The sequence below is a fragment of the Lycium ferocissimum genome, chromosome 9 (assembly GCF_029784015.1).
Source record: "Lycium ferocissimum isolate CSIRO_LF1 chromosome 9, AGI_CSIRO_Lferr_CH_V1, whole genome shotgun sequence".
Classification (NCBI taxonomy): domain Eukaryota; kingdom Viridiplantae; phylum Streptophyta; class Magnoliopsida; order Solanales; family Solanaceae; genus Lycium; species Lycium ferocissimum.
The window spans coordinates 35,624,969-35,642,435 of NC_081350.1; the positions used below are offsets into that span (position 1 = coordinate 35,624,969).

General features: G+C 31.5%; 2 protein-coding genes and 1 non-coding gene across 4 annotated transcripts; all 3 read left to right on the top strand.

Moving 5' to 3' along the window:
• Window positions 1-1,936: 1,936 nt before the first annotated feature.
• LOC132030475 (protein IQ-DOMAIN 22) lies at window positions 1,937-6,373 on the top strand. 2 transcript variants are annotated; one of them, XM_059420124.1, is made up of 4 exons: window positions 1,937-2,708; window positions 4,524-4,673; window positions 5,330-5,407; window positions 5,487-6,373. In XM_059420124.1, exons 1-4 carry the CDS (start codon window positions 2,142-2,144, stop codon window positions 6,189-6,191), a joined length of 1,500 nt encoding a protein of 499 aa, XP_059276107.1. In that variant the 5' UTR covers window positions 1,937-2,141; the 3' UTR covers window positions 6,192-6,373. The 2 variants fall into 2 exon arrangements, with proteins under 2 accessions (XP_059276107.1, XP_059276106.1); XM_059420123.1 differs by having other exon boundaries at window positions 1,940-2,708; window positions 4,524-4,724.
• A 2,415-nt stretch (window positions 6,374-8,788) lies between these two features.
• On the top strand, window positions 8,789-8,862 carry TRNAV-AAC (transfer RNA valine (anticodon AAC)). The gene has a single exon. It is a non-coding gene; the product is annotated as a tRNA-Val (tRNA).
• A 1,248-nt stretch (window positions 8,863-10,110) lies between these two features.
• Window positions 10,111-17,116, top strand: LOC132031845 (2S seed storage albumin protein-like). The gene is made up of 4 exons (XM_059421734.1): window positions 10,111-10,426; window positions 11,404-11,599; window positions 15,438-15,626; window positions 16,694-17,116. The coding sequence occupies exons 1-4, from the start codon at window positions 10,152-10,154 to the stop codon at window positions 16,976-16,978; spliced, it is 945 nt and encodes a 314-aa protein (XP_059277717.1). The 5' UTR covers window positions 10,111-10,151; the 3' UTR covers window positions 16,979-17,116.
• Window positions 17,117-17,467: the final 351 nt, after the last annotated feature.

A 17,467-nucleotide genomic window follows, 5' to 3' on the forward strand; every position in this document is an offset into this window, starting at 1 on the left:
AAAATATTAAATTAATCTAGTCGATTTTAGCTCCGAAGATTAGTCAATTTGACTTCGAAAAGCTAACCAGAACAACTAATATGGGACATGAGTATTATAATTTATTAGAAAGAAATAAGAGTTAAATTAGTAAAAATACATTTTATTTATATTTTTTTTAAGAGGCGTGCAAAAGAAAAAAGTAACAACTAATACGGGGCCGGGGGAGTAATATTTACTCCAATGCTGGGAATATTTGTTTTTAAAAAGTATATAAAAAAAGTATAACAAAGGGCAAATATAGCTTATTTGTGAGGGTACAGGGGCAAATCTGACCCTTTCCCCCCTTTTTAACATATTTCAAAGAATAATACAATTCCTTTTTCTTCATATTCAAAGATAATTTAACCTTAAATTTTCATTTTATTTCTTGAGATTATTTATCGCTACACAAATATCATAATTTAGTTTACAACAAGAATTTCCAAAAGTTAAAAATGATTCTTACTTAAATCCCGCGTTCAATGATATAACATCACATAAAAAGGGAAGGAGTAAATCAATATTCCATCCGTTTCAATTTATGTGAACCCATTTAATTGGATACGAAGTTTAAAAAAGAAGAGAAGATTTTTAAATTTGTCGTATTAAATGAGTCACGTATATTTTGTATGACTATAAATCATTGTATAAAGATAAATTACTTTCAAATAGAAATAAAATTATTTTTTTGGCATAAATTAATTAAAAAAATGAGTTCACATCAATTGAAACGAAAAAAAATACCTCAGAAGTACCTCTCAAATAATTTTGAGGAGAGCTCCTTTATCAAATGACCAATGAGGTAACTAATTTGTCAACCAAAGGTTAAGGAAGGTTACCTAACATAAATATTTTCAAAGGCAAAATTGTATCCTTAATTACTCCGTAACTTTTGAAAAGGTTGTCACTTATCACCATTTCACTCCACGTCAGTGTTGTTTAGAGGAAAATTATACAATTACTTCATAATTCTCTCTAGTCTCTATCTAAGGGTAATTAAGTTTTCTAAATCCAATAGTAGAAAATGGAGAAAATCACAATAATTGTCCGTTTTGTCTGGATAGGTTCAAATATTCTCCTTAATATGTATTTAGCAATTCTTGATCTTTTAGATTTTTTAAATGAGCATTTTTTATTAGGGTCAAATATTTTAATAAACTATGTTTGGTAGATTGAAGAGAAACTATATATATATATATATATATATATATATATATATAAAGACTTAACGTGGGGATTTGAACCCTCACTAATAAGTTGAAAGTTCAGGTTGCCAACCAAGTGAGACACTAGATCCTAATCCTATTGTATTGCAATAACTATAATATTGGTTGACGAAGAGGTACTATTAATTTTAATTTGTATTATAGTCTTTTACTACTATTTAATTATGTTATTTTTATTAATGACATTGTGTATCTTTAATTCAACTTCTATTGTTCATCGTCCCAACGACATCCAATCATCTCGACCTCGACAAACAATTGATCATACGACGATCCTTGTCCATCATTTCATTAACTTGTACTTTAATATTAATTTGATGCATAATTATTATATGCAATTTGTTTTGATAATGTTGACATAAATTTTAGAAAACTATATATAACATGATTCAACATATACGTGCAACTCACTCAACATACACATGTAGAAGCATAAAACTTTAAAAATAAATAAAAAGTAACAAAAACTGCAAAGCTAGTGGTAGTATATAAGTTCTAATAAATCATAAATTCATATCTATAAATTATTTTTTAAAGATTTTTTCTCAACTTTTATATTGGGGTGCGTGGAGTGAGTTTGGCAAGGGTAATTTCGTCACATCATATGTATACAGTTCCCAGCATTGGAGTAAATATTACTTCCACTGCTTACAATAAATTACAAACACAGAGTTTATAATCCCAAGTAAATAAAAGAACAAGAAAGAAGTAGTAGCACATTATCATTAGACTTCTCTCTTATTTTCTCACAAATCTCCCCTCTTCCCACGTCTTCCTCTTCTTCTTCTTCTTCCTCTTCACTTCCATTTCTCTGCAAAAAAAAAAAAAAAAAAAAAAAAAAAAAAAAGAAGAAGAAAAATGTTCTGTTTAATCCCATTTTTATATTTTGAATAAATGGGAAAAGCATCCAAATGGTTTAGAGGTCTTCTTGGCCTCAAAAAACACGACTCATCACCCCCTTCTAACCAAACTCCAAACCCCACTAAACAAACAAAGAAAAAATGGAGCTTTGTTAAATCTTACAGAGAAAAAGAAAAAGAAAAAGAAAAAGAAAAAGACTCTACGTTTATTAAATCATCACACTATGGTGGTGGTGGTGATGGTGTTGTTGCATCAAATTCACTTGAAAACAACGCTGTTGTTAGTGGCAGTGTCAGTGTTGTTGATCCGACAAAGCGTGCGATGGCTGTGGCAGAAGCAACTGCTGTCGTGGCAGAAGCTGCTATTGCTGCAGCACAAGCTGCTGCTGCGGTGGTGAAACTCACTAGTAGTGGTAGAGCTACTACAACTACTAGTATTAATAATAACAAAAATAATAATACTAGTGGTGGTGCAGTGATGACGTGGAATGGTGTTTCTCTAAGTTCCTCTACGGTGGCTGTCAAAAGAAACGGAGTCTTAGTTGATAAACCTGAAGATTGGGCTGCTGTTGTTATACAATCACATTTTCGAGCTTATTTGGTTAGTTATTATAATATGTGAATTGATAGCATGAAAATTCTTTTTTTTTTACATGGATTTTATTATATTGTTGACAGCTTATCTGGTTAGTTATTAGTGTGTAAATAATATGATGGTTTTAACTTATGTATATAGTAGTAATGTAAAGAATATTAATCTTTAACATGTCGTTGCAGCTAATCTGGCTTAGTAGTTTATTGCAAGTAGTTATTATTTATGTGAAGTGGTAGAGTTGAATTTTTTTTTTTTTTTTTTTACATTGATTTTATTATATTATTGAGAAAAAAACCACTTTTTATGTGAGTTGATAGTGTAAAACCCTTTTAACATTGATTTCATTATATTATTGAGTAAATAACTTTTTAGGTGAATTGATATTGTGAAAATTCCTTTTTCATATTGATTTTTATTATGTTATTGAGAAAAAAACAACTTTTTGTGGGGCCGAAAGTTCTGTTATTGAAGTTGTTTTCCGATGTCCTCTTTTGCTGTGTTTTTTTGTAATAAAATAACCGACGTAGCTTATATTGTAGTAGTAGTTTACAGTGTGTTCTATGCATATTTGATTTCCCTTTTTCAAGAAAAAAGGGGATTTTTTTTTGTTTTGTGGGTGTAGGGGTGTGGTGGTGGGGTTAAAAGTTGGAACATGGCGAGTGGGAATGAAGAGAAGAGTTATGGGGCAAAATAGGACGTGTGGACCTGAAAATCTAAAAATGGAAATATAGTGGGTTAGGTTGGAGTTTTCAAGATTCAATTAATTTACTGTAAAGAAATAGGATAAACTGTACTCTGTATAAAATTTTTGAGAAATGGGCTAAAAGTGAATTCCAAGATGGGATCCTATTCTGTCTTTCTCTTGTTTTTATTCACTTTGATTGTGTTTTTGTACATTAGTGCAACTGTGGTTTTACTATTACAGCCAGCAGCAAGGTCACAAGCATTGTTTGATGATGTTAAAGTTGCATGCATTTAGTAATGAGGTACTCTTTTGTTTCTTATATGATGGACATCTTGAATTACATCTCAAAAATTAAAGCCAAAATTAAGTTAAAAGGAAAATAATTAGTGAGAAATTTTTGGAATTTTGTGTTTCTTTTGTTGTTTTCTATTTTTGGGTATTTTGAGCATCATAGATGATGACTGGAACCTGAAACTCTATGTTGGTTAGGCACTGACGAATTTCATATTAATATCTCACACTTAATATGGCTAAGTGTTAGGTAACTTAGTTCAGTATATGGAAACATCATCATTTCTGTGCCCTGAGGGCAAAGTTTTATTAATAAAGTTCAGCTAATCTTGTGGACCACTTGCTGAATTAGTTGATGATAATCAATATGATTGAGAACATTATCTATGAAATATTTTTGAGATCAGAACTTTTGTGCTAGTTTTGGAGTTCTTGATATCTCTTTTTAAGGCCTAACTAGTGTAGCATTCTTGATGAGTCTGATTTTGTTCCCTCCATTTCCAAGAGGATTATTATAGAGGAAAAGAGATGAGAACTTTCTTTGTAGTACAATTTCTTTGTACTTGGGGAGTTGAAAGTCAGAAGCTTTTATGGTACTTTTCATTTCTTTAATGGAAGTTTGGTGAATGCTCATATGTCATAATCTTCTGAAAATGTCAGACTTCACTTTAGAAGAAGCCTTCAGGGTTGTGAAAATGAAGTTTTAAGGCGCCAATACCTTTGAAAATATTCATGCTTTCTTGTGGCATCATCAAATTACTGTTGTACTATTTGATTGCCAATTAGTAATTACATTTAATGGAAATAGTTTACTAAAAGTTCGGAATTTTTCATGTAATTTGAAGTCGAGGAGAGCTTTAAGAGCGTTGAAGGGGCTAGTGAAGCTTCAAGCACTGGTGAGAGGTCACATTGTGAGGCAACAAACTGCTGATTATCTACGGCAAATACAAGCAATAACCAGAGCTCAGTCGAGGGCTCGTGCTGGGCGGTCACAGGTCTCAGGATCCCCTCACTCAAGCACTAAGTCTGTTCAATTTCTTCATGCTGTAAGCAAATTTGATCCTCCTCCCCTCTAATTTTACAAATTTGAAGAAGATATTCCTATTTCGTTTAAAAACTGGTATACTAAAGTTAGAGTCTTTAAAAACAGTTCCATACTTTGATAATGACTTCTTCTAGAATAAAGATACATACTTTAAACATTCACTTCAGTCCCCACACCTTTTTTCCATCTATTGTAAAGATGCCACTCTTTTTTTCCTCTTATAGTAGTCACTCTTTTGCAAGTGGATAAACATGTCATGTGACACTAAAATTCTTTTACTTGTTGGGGGAAAGCTCAAAGCAGTTCACACGTTTTTATTTTATTTTAAATGAGTTAATTATAGTAATATTGTAATTAACACAAAGTGAAATTCACATAAATAGCCGCACACCAACATAATAGCCAAAAAGTGTATATTTTCACATATCAATGTATAATATACATATAATATACATTTTTATATCTAAGAGTGTTTACATTTTTTGTATATTTGGCTAGCGAATGTATTTATTTTTGGCCGACCGACCAAATGAAATCTTGTCCTTGGTACTGGGCTTAGTTTTCTCTAAGCCGCCTATGGTTGATCAAATGTGTTCTTTATTGTAGAGTCCTACAACTCCAGAGAAATTCGAGCATGTTATCCGCACAAGGAGCTTAAAGCACGATGAAACACTTCTGCTCAAGGTGTTGTCTGGGGTATTTTAATCAAATGCAGCAACTATTTTTAATTATTAATGACTAACACGGAGTGTTAACAATGCAGAGGAATACCTCGAAATCAAATTGGAAGGTGATTGATTCGGAAAAGGCACGAATTGGACCCCAAGGATCTTCTGCAAGGACCAGTTCTATTGATGATGAAAAGAGTTGTGACAAGATCCTCGAGATAGATACCGGGAGACCATATGCTACGCCTAAACAAAGGAACCTCTTCCACTCCTCACATCTTAGCTTGAATTCTGAACAATACAGCTATAGCTTAACAACATCGAAGGAATCGACAGCTCATCAAACGGTTCCCAGCCCATCGTCCTGTGGAAATCATGAAGATCTTGATGAAGCTTGCTTCTGTACTGCTGACAATAGCCCTCAGTTTTACTCGGCTTCATCAAAAGGCGGTAGCTCAAAGAGGGGCCCGTTTACTCCAACTAAGAGCGACGGTTCAAGAAGTTGCTTGAGTGGTTACTCTGATCATCCTAACTACATGTCCTACACCGAGTCCTCGAAAGCTAAGGTACGCTCAATGAGCGCACCGAAACAGAGGCCTAACTATGAGAGATCGAGCTCAACAAAAAGGTACTCGATTCACGGGTACGGTGAGTCAAGAACTAACTCACAAAAGGGTTCCTTATACGCCAGCTTCAGTGGTAAAGCTTATCCCGGTTCGGGTAGATTAGACCGGCTTGGTATGCCGGTTATTAGAGCAGATCCATCTGGATTCAGTGGCGGTCTTCGACACAGATACTAAGCAGATTGTAGTTGAACTTTTCAGTTTTGAGTTTATATAACTGATTATGCTAACCAGATGTAGCTAATTATGAATATCTAATGTGTTTTGTTTGAACCACGGCGCTAGAGTGAAGTATTTTATGTCTAGTTTTAATGTTACTTGGAAAAAGAATGCAATCTCTTGGTAGTGACTTATAACCACATTGTTTGGTATCATTTTGTATTAGTCACTTGTGTATGTCAACGGTTAAATTCGGTAAAATTCACAAATAGCCATTTTCAGCGACTATAATTGAGAAATAATTATTTTCATAGAGTTTCAAATTCTATTCGTGAAATTTGAGGGTATTATTATGGAGTATTCAACTACAGGATTGAAAAATAGCCAGTAGATGCTATTCTACTTATAAATTAGTGTAAAGCAAAATGAATCTTCTCTAAAATCATCGCCCCATCGTATTTCAACTCCCAAATTATTAAAATAAAATAAAAATTGAACCTATGACATTGAGTTTTGGAGATTCACGTTTTACCAAATTGAACTAAGAGCGGCTACTTGTTTAATTCATTGGATCCTTTTTCGCATTTTGATAATCTCCCTCTTCTTCTACCTAATTTCGAAGAGTAACTACGATCAATAGAAAATCGGGGTAATCTATTATTCCCCGAAGAAAATATCGAAAATATCGTGTGGATAATCTCACATTTCATTTTTTTTTTTCTTTTTTTGGATTATTGGAATGATTCAACCCCCCAACATGAACTGAATTCACACTGGTATAAAAATTTGAAAAATATACTCTCTTTGTTTCAATTTATGTGAACCTATTTCCCTTTTAGTTCGTGTCAAAATGAATGACCCCTTTTCTAATTTGGAAACAAATTCACTTTATGAAATGGTTTACAATAAAAATATTGACGTATTTTGAACTAAAGTTTCAAAAGTCTTATTCTTTTTTAAATATGTGTAAGGTCGAATGGATTCACATAAATTGAAACGGAAGAAGTATATATGATTAAAAAAAAAAAATTCAATACTGGCAGTCTGGCGCCAACCCTTTTAAGCATATCTTACAATTTCCCAGGAAGATCTTTGTCATTGTAATTTAAAACATGAGATTTATGGGTCCACAATAATAACAGTTTTGAATAGATAAGGTGTGGCTTTTGGGACCATGCAAGTACTTTGGAGGTGGACTTGTTCCAATCTTGATCAAGACTGCTATTTATTCACTTTCTGGAGCTGTAGATTTTGAAGTAATATAGTACTAATAAAAAGTAAGCAGTAGTTGGATGTATTAAAAGTGGGCAAAGATAAAAGTGCCATCATGGGATTTTTTGACAGAAACTCTTTTCAGTCTGCACTGTGTAGATTCCAGCTTTGGCTCTTCGAATTTTTTATTTTTGGGTCTAATTTAATCCCAAAAGATGAATTATGAGGACGTAATCATCCAAAATTATATAAGGAAATCTTCATACGCTGAATTGATGTGGGACTTAACATTTCCATCATACGCTCAGAACTCAACTGAAGCGTGGATTAAGGAGGCCCAACATTAGACAACAACAACGATTGATAGGTCTGATTTTGTTACCATTGTTAGGTCTGATTTTCACCAAACTTCCCTTGTGGAATATACTGGGTATGGTTTTTGGTTTGGTAGGTCTAATATTGTTACCATGTAAAATATAAGCTAGCATTTTAGGTTGAATTTGCCCAAAGGTCATATTTTCACGGGCTTTATTATCTTGACAACTACCCCACTAAATTTTTTTGTTGTGCTTTTGCTTTGACTAGTGTACATTATTGGTAGCGTCTAAATCTTTTATATTATCAAGTTAAATTGGCCGATCACAAATAAGTTTCATATTAATCTAATATGATAGCTTGAAAATTAGAATAATGATCTACTGAATCTAATTAAATAATACTTATAAAATAAAAATTCCATGAGCCTAACAAAAAGTAGGAGAAGTCCTAGTTGTAGTTAATAAGTGGGGCAAAAATTTCATTTGCCGGTCTGCTTACGTAACTTTCAATTCTGTCTGCTAATAATATTGTAATGGAAATAATCAATCAATTGTCAATTTGTCACAGCTTCAGTTTTCAGCCTCTCTTAACTATTTACTAGTAAATGTCCCCCTCCAATATTTCAACCAACAACTATGAATTTTAAAATTTTCAATTCTCTGTACTTGATGCATTACATGGTCTACACTTTACTTTTGAGTTGACTTTTCATGTCAAGATCCATACTCTCAAACTCGGATTACTTGCAAAAAAAGATAAACATCAGTAGGGAGCATAATCTTGACATATTGAATAAGCACTAATTTTGTATTCTATTGAAGCCCAACATGTCTATTTGACTTTTAAAATCACAATTCAAAACAAAATAATGGTGACTAGTTGAATTGACAACACTAACATAATGCAGTGGTTGTGGCAGATTAAAAGTCAATACTCCTCACACTTTTAATTTTTTTCTTTTTCTTTCTAGTCTTTATTACTCATCTTTTTGAATCCCATTCATTTCTTGGGTAAATTTAGGTTAGTCATGAAGCGCCCTCTGTACAAATAGGTAGTATATTTATTATTAATAAAACAGTCAGGAAGGTGTCGTGGTGTAGTTGGTTATCACGTCAGTCTAACACACTGAAGGTCTCCGGTTCGAGTCCGGGCGACGCCATATTTGGTAGGGGAAGCTATTTTTTTAACCCCTAACATTTCTGTACAGATCATGAAAATTGAAGAAATTTTTTATGTAAACTAATAGCCTATTTGGCCAAGTTTATATTTTCCAGAAGTGCTTATTTTTTTTTTCTTTCAATAAGTGTTTATTTTTAAAAACTAAAGTGTTTGGGATAAAATAAGTAATTTTGGGGGAGTAGCAGAAGCTATTTTTCAGAAGCTAAAAAAAATAGCTTCCGTCCAAAAGCACTTTTTGAAAAACATTTTTGAAAAAAATACACTTAATTAGAAGCACTTTTTAACAACTTGGCCAAACACTAATTGCTGCTCAAAAGCGCTTTTTAAATTAATTAGCCAAACACGAACTATTTTTCAATAAAAGTATTTTTTTGAAAAATACTTTTAAAATAAGCTGATTTTAAAAGCATGACCAAATGGCCTACAAGAGACATGATTTACATGTCCGTTATAAAGTCATCTCTTAGTCACCTTTTATTGTGCTACAGTATTTCTGCACAATATAATCCATCCATGTAAGTATATGTTATTCACACTTAATCCCATTGTAATGGCCTAATAGGTAATTACTGGTTAGCTAATTGGATTCTTACATCATATTGTAATATATGGATCCGCTGTATACCTGAAGAATCTTTTGGTCTTATAATTAATCCAAGTATAAAACATTATACTCTTAATACGACCCTATGGTCTTGATTCTAAAGATTAGCAGTGATTAATTTGCGGACTATCAGTTCCAAGTCTCAAGTCAATTCTGAAAAGACTCTAGGTTAATTCTTTTATAATTTTTTACTGATTATATTTCTTTATTTAAGCTTAATTCAAATTACCATTATACTTTATTAGGTTTCATCACAAATTCATAAATTTTAAATTGATCGTCAGTTTACAGCATTTCTTTATCTTTGTTCGATCGGATTTGGAATCGATAAATTAAACGATAATAATGAAAAATTCACTGACAAAGTTAAAGAGAAAGAGCCAACTTGTATAACTTCCAAATTCACTTACCAAACAGGCAAAATTGGTTAGCTTTTGTTTGTAAAAATACTGTAGATTCTCTTCACAAAAAGGTACGTGGAAGCAAAGAACCTAAACAAAACCAACATGCAAAATATACACCACCCACATGCCAAAACCAATAAAATTTCCTCAGCCACGTACTTAACATGCAACCCTTTCAATCCCCCATAAATTCACACTCTCTCCATAACATTAACACCCTCACATCTCCATTAAAATAAAAAGTATTATCCCTTCAACATTATGGCTAAAGTAACAATGTTTGGAGCAATGTGTTTAGCCATACTTTTTATGGCTGTTACAGCTACCAGCTTTCGTACAACAATTACCATAGCTGAAGAAGATGTTGAAAACCCAAGGGAACAAATATCTCAACGTTGCCAGCAGCAAGTACAAAGGGCACAGAACTTACGTTCTTGTGAACAGTATTTAAGACAAAGCAGCAGATTCACTGAGGAAGAAGAAGAAGAAGAGGAAATGGATCAACAAACCAGAGACTGGCGCCAAGCATTCCCAAGGTAATATTAGTTGAAATTTAATCCAATTTTTTTTTACTATTACTCTTTTAATCCTAATTTATGTGTTGTCTATATTCATTTTTAGTGAGATGATTTATAGTGATATAAAATATTTATTACTTCTTTTAGACCACAAGTCTTTAAAAAAAAAAAAAGAATTATTCATGTTATTATTAAAAATTAAATCCTAAATTCTTCTTAATTTGGCGTTGCGATAAGATATTTAAACCTTTTCCCTTTATTACTTCTTTTAGACCACAAGTCTTTAAAAAAAAAGAATTATTCTTCTTAATTTGGTGTTGCGTTACATATCGTCACACAACTTTCCGTTACATATCGTCGCATAAAGCAAGACAGAGGAAGTACGGTATTGGATTTAGACTATCTTTTCTTTGACTTTTGACTTTGATTTTCTTTTTCCTTTTTTTGTTCTTTTTGGCTGTTTTAAGTTAAACAATTTAAATATTCACTCTATTTTAATTTTATGTGTCTTCTCAAAAAAGAAAGCACCTCTTTATATATATATATATATATATATATATATATATATATATATATATATATTTAGTAGGAGTAGTATTTAATTTCACCGGCCTTTCTAAAACAAAATTTAAAGAAAATTTGTTAACATTTGTCTTGATGTTTTAAATTCTATGGGCAATCAAACTAAGACATATAAAAATGAGAGAGATTACTGTATATAATATATTGCATCAATTCTTAATATTTAAACCATAATTAATGAACAATCTAGCTAGGACGACTCACACTCTCTCACACACACAATCATACAACAACAACATACCCAGTGAAATCCAATACAGTGGGGTGCAGGGAGGGTACAGTGCACGAAAATCTTACTCCTACCTTGGGAAGATCTTACCCCTACCTTGGGAGTCAGAGAAATTGTTTTCAATTGACCCTCGGCACACACAATCATGCTAGTGAAAATTTAATTTAGTGTTTTCGATCAACAGGTGCTGTGAGCAGCTAGAACAGATACAAGACGAGCAATGCCGTTGTGAGGGAATAAGGCAAGTGATGCAACAGCAACAACAAAGAGGAGAATTGCAAGGAAGAGAAAAGAGAGAGGCTTTTAGGACTGCCCAAAGCCTACCTGGTTTATGTCGCATTGCTCCTCAGCAATGCCAAATTCGAACCCGCAGCTTGGTCTAGAGGATTTTGTAATAGCCTTGGCTTGCTTGTTTTTATGAGTAAAAAATGAGTGCTACTAGTAATAATAATGAATAAATAATCACCGTTTTGGTGTGTGTTTTTCAGGCAGCTTGGTGTGCTTGTATTAATGTTTTTGAGTAATTAATAATGATGTACTTCCTATTTCCTTTCTAAGTTAATTTGATTAATGAACTGTCTTTGTTTCTAAATTGGTATATAGTAGTAGTACGTTTTAAACACATAGGAAATTTACGAGTCTCATTCATTAAAATGTTTCTCCTCTATTATTGCAACACCGAAAACTATGATATTTTGAAATTTAAGCAATTTGTAAGCAAATTCAATCCAAAAAGGTACTGTACTTGTATAATAGATACGCTCTAAAATAGGAGCATGTATGTAATATAACATAATTTATAATGTTTATTACTTTTTAGAGATTTAGACAATTAGACGTACGTAATTAAGTAATGTTATTGCTTATTTGTAGTATAATGTGTAAACCAATTTAACCACGCATATGCATGCATGTAGTGTGAATTAGCTAGCAAGTCCAAACCACAAACATTAATCGAGAAAGTTCGAATAGGCCAAAAAATTCATTTTGAGGGGTTGAGACCTATATTAGTGGTGCAGATAAACTCTTCAACAAAACCAACAGTTAATAATCCTCGCATTGATACTATACATATGCATAAGATGCAAGTAGACTGAAACTAAAAGTAAAATTGATTAATGAATGTGTTTGATACGAGGAAAACTTGGATGAATTAGATTAAGTTTGAATTTGTTTGACGTTTACTTGAATCAGTAAGAGTTAATTTATATATTCGAGTCAAAGCCCCTAAGCCTTACGGTGCGGGGTTACTGGTTGGGTGTGACCACTAGCAAACTCAATTTGCGTTCAACTTAAAATTATTAATGTACTCAATTTGCATTCAACTTAAAATTATAAAAATAGATAATTTGACTAAATTACCTAATTAATATGCATTGAGATTTGATCATAACACTTAATAAAAAACAAGGTTAATTCTTTCTTGATTTGATAAGTAGACACTTTTTTGACCCAAGAAAAAAAGGCTTAAGTGGACACTTTATTTGATCCGGAGGGAGTACTATATAAAGAGAGATACAAGATAATCTTGACATAATAAATTGCTTTGAGAAAAAGTACTCCATCTTTAATGATTTTTTGGTTATGTAAATTTGATGTATTTAAATAAGAGTAAAATTGAAAAAAAATCTTTTTAATTTGTGAAACAACACTTATTTTAAAACAAATGGAAGGAGTAGTTTCTACTATATTAGAAGAGTCGGTTGGATCGTTGTCCACCCACTCTTCTAATATAGTTAAAATTTAAAAAAAAAAAAAAATTAAGATGGGGCCCACTCTTCTACAATAGTAGAAATAAAAAAATAAAAAAATTGATCCGTGAACAATTGAAAATTGAAAAAAATTTTGATCCCGTGAAGATGTAGGATACAAAAAAATTTAAAAAAATAGGACATTTAAATAATGATAATAAGTTCGAGTGAAAATGGTAAGTACTAGGAGAAAAATTAAATAAAGAAAGAAAAAAGAAATAACGATTTAAATTGACAAAAATAAAGAAGTCATAAAACCAAAAGATTTAAAACTTATATCTTTGGGTATAAGTTTAGACATAATACACGCCTCACACAAATAATGAGGAATAACATTAAGAAGTGAAATATTCGAAAACGTATACACATATTTTCTTAAAATGATGAAGTTTTCTATACTTAAAAATTTAAGACTAAAGATGCTAAAAAAATTGGAAGAGATGATTTTTTAGGAGAAGGTGTATTTCAAATCTTTCAATTGGAGAACCAAATCAATGTCATATATGGTAAAATAATTTATTGATACAATTAATTGAATTATAATCTTTCTATAATAAAAATTTCATAATTTATTACTAAAAGGTACTCTCTGCCCTAATTTTTGATGTATTTAAAGTTTAAAAACAAAGGAAAGATCTTCGAAAGTTGTCATAAAAAAAATCATTTTTTAATTTGTTAAATGATTTAAATATAAAAATATATAACTTATTTAAAAAAAATAAAACAAATGGAAGGATTTCATCATCCAGTAGTGAGAAGAGAATGCTCTTGTGTATATTTTGAAGCTGCTAATCAAAATAAAATGACTAGGTTGTATCTTGCGGATCGTAGACCCAAATAACAGATGCATTTACTTTCGCCAACAAACATCAAATAATTATTAAAGACAGATTAAACAATTGTTTTACTCTTTGGAAAAGAAAGTAATTTCTCCGATTGCACTCATAACTTTCGAAAGCATAGATTAATTGTGAAAATTTATTAAAATTATAATAAATAGTGGATATGAATCATTATTCAAAGATATAATGAGTTCAAACCTAAGAATTTTAAAAGTTAGAATATATAGAGTTTAAATTTTGGATTCACATTTGAATATCCAAACACTAATTCTTTCATCATCAAGTTAAAAAATATACCACCAAAAAAGTGTGATTGAATCATGAGGTCCCTTTAATATTAATCGCTAATTTGATCTCTGAAAGCTTAAAAGCTCCTAACATAATGAATCCAATTAGTAGAGCTAGAAGGTTTAGCATATCAAATGTATTCATATAAGAAGGACCACTCCATTCTGATGCTCTCCGTATCTCAATTTACGTGGTAGAATTTTCTTTTTTAATCTGTTCCTAAAAAATGTTATGTTTTTATATTTAAAATAATTTAAGTTTAAAATTTTACTTTTATCCTTAATTAGATGATTCATAACTATATAAATATTATTATTTATTATTTTAGACTAGAAATATTTTTTTTATAAATCGTTAAATTTTGTCCAATCAGACAATATTACATAAACTATTGACGGAAAGGGTATATGATAATGCTCCTTACGTTCAATTTGATGAGGAAACCAAATGCTTCGTCGGAAGAAAGAAAATACAAACAACATTTTCTATACAGCTCAGATATCAGTTATTCAGTTTCTAATTAATTTCCAATCAAACAAATTTAGTTTTTGTTTGTGTAATGTTATGTTATGAGTGTTATTCTCTTCACTTCCGTGGAAACAAGGAAGATAAAAAATAACAACATGCAAAAAAAGACACCATATATCCACCTGCCAAAACCTATAAAATTTCTTCCGCCACCTACTTAACATGCAACCCATTTAAACCCATAGCGCTATTCCCTTCAGTAAATTCTACGCAGAATAAATTCGAATTAGATGTATTTACAATTAATAAAATAAAATAAAACAAATCCATGTCTCTAATCAATTCTATTTCTATATGTGACACACTTTTTTTTTTTTTTAAATTTATCCGAAAAAAATATCATATAGTATAAAATAATTAAATTTTAAAATTTTTAATTTTATTCTTAATGATCAGATGTTAATCATACAAATATTTATGATTTGTTTTGAATCACAAACCTTTAATCAAACAATGTCACATAAATTAAAAAATTTAAACGGACAGAATATAAGAAAGAGTGCTCGTATGTTCAAATTTGATGAGAAAACCAAATGCTTCAAGGTAAGCAAATACAAGCAACTTTTTCTATACAGCTCCAGAGTCAGTTTCTAATCTCTAAACAAACAAATTGAATTTTGTTTCACATAAGATACGTGCGTGGAAGCAAGGAAGATAAAAACATCTCACCATGCAAAAACAGACACAATATATCCACCTGCCAAACTCTATAACATTTCATCAGCCACGTACTAAACATGCAATCTTTTTGATCCCCTATAAATTCAGTGCTTCTATAGAACAATATCACCATCTCACATCTTCATTAATCATCAAAAAAAATAAAAAAAATTATCATCTTCAAAGTTATCAACATGGCTAGAGTAATGATCCTTGGAGCCATTTCTTTAGCCATACTGTTTATGGCAGTGACAGTTTCTAGCACTCGTTTCACCATCACCATTGATAAAGAGGCTGAGAATCCACGGTCTCCACGCTGCCAGCAACAAATTCAGCAGGTATTTTGATAGTTTCTCTTTTACTTCATGTGATTTAACAACAAAATTTTATAAAGGCCCGAAAAAGTAATGATTTTTTTTAAATTAAAAATGTTACGATGACTTATTTAAAGTAACTGGAATGTAAAAATGACTTGAACTACCGGTGTGTTTGATATAGGAGGAAAATATTTTTTAAGAAATAATTTTAAATTTTACTTAGTTGGTCAAAATATTTTGGGAAGTTTCTTAAAAAGCAGGAATACCAAAAAAGGAAAAATATGTTTCATAAGTGATATTTCACGTTGATTGTCTACTCTTAATACCATGTATACCTCAACTCCTGTACCCCATCCCCACCTCTCTACAATATTTGTCTAAATTTTATATAAATGCTTTTAAAATAATATTATTTGTTTAAAATCAACCAAACATTAAGAAAAAAATAGGTAAGAAAAATATTTTTCTAGAATACATTTTCGATCAAAAATACGTTTTCAGGCAAAACGCACCCTACAGGATTTGGGTTTTCATTTTTCTTAATTTGAAATTTGAATTCTAGTTTGAGATTTAGATGAACCTGCCTTTTCATGAAAAATGAAGGGATTCTTTCGTTTATGTTTCTCCGGCCGAACTTAATTAATTATCGGAAGTAGCCCAAACATTCAAAATCTATACTACGTTATACATATGGCATATGTATATTATACGCATGCTATATGTATACGAACAATAGAAAGTCGGGCACTGGGCTTTTAATTTTCCCAAAAATAAACTACGCTATTCAAATAATGTTTTCCTTTAAACTCCAGCTGAATTAATATATTTGCATTGATTTTATTGTATCCTGGATCCGAGTGGAAGTTGTTCTCACGCCTCAAAGCCTTTCTTGTTATACTACTAAAAGAGTAGCAAAATTCGTGAATTAACAGACGGGTTAATGATAAATTATCTAAAAGTTCTAGTTCTTAGCTATGAGCTATTTAGCGACGGATTAGCACGACTGAAGTTTTAATTTCTATATTTTTTTTGTAGTGTTATCTTTTACAAGTAGTAACATTTTCTTATTTCTTTTGGGATAACAACAGGCACAGCAGCTACGTTCGTGCCAACAATATCTAAGGCAGAAGGCTCAATTTGAGGAAGAAGAGGACCAAAGCCGTGACGTACAAAAGTGCTGCCAGCAGCTACAACAGATACAAGACCCACAGTGCCGTTGCGAGGGACTGAGACAAGTGGTCCAACAGGAACAACAACAAGGCGAATTGCAGGGAAGAGAAAGGCAGCAAATGCTTAGGACTGCACAGAACTTGCCTGGTTTATGCCGTCTTAGCCCTCAGAGATGTGAGATCCAAACCCGCAGCTTGTTTTAATTGTATAAGGCATATAAGGCAGTGCACAAATATGCAATGTAGCCTTTATGCTTGTACTAGTCTCTTATAATAAAAGAGTTGTTGTAAACTCGTAGTAATAATAAAATAATTACACCTTTTGGTGTGATTTTGCTGGCAGTGCAGAGTGTTTCTGTTTCTCTTTTTATGTTGAGTAAGTGGATTTTATTTTTCTTGAGCAAATTAAATCTATCTGCCTAATATTTTATTACTAAGCTACTACGGGATTTTTAATCTCCACGTTGTAATTCCGTTCGCCCTTTCCATACCTTTATTTAATTTTTTTTAAAAAAACATTGTGATACCCATTTCTAGAAATAGAGATTCTTCTCATTGATATTCAGTAGAAAATTTATGTTATAAAATATGATTTTTTCACTTCATTCCTACCAAATCAGCTCACTAAGAAAACGGGTGAGAAACAGGTTCCTATTGAAATACTGAGAAACTTCCTAATATTTTTGTGTGTCC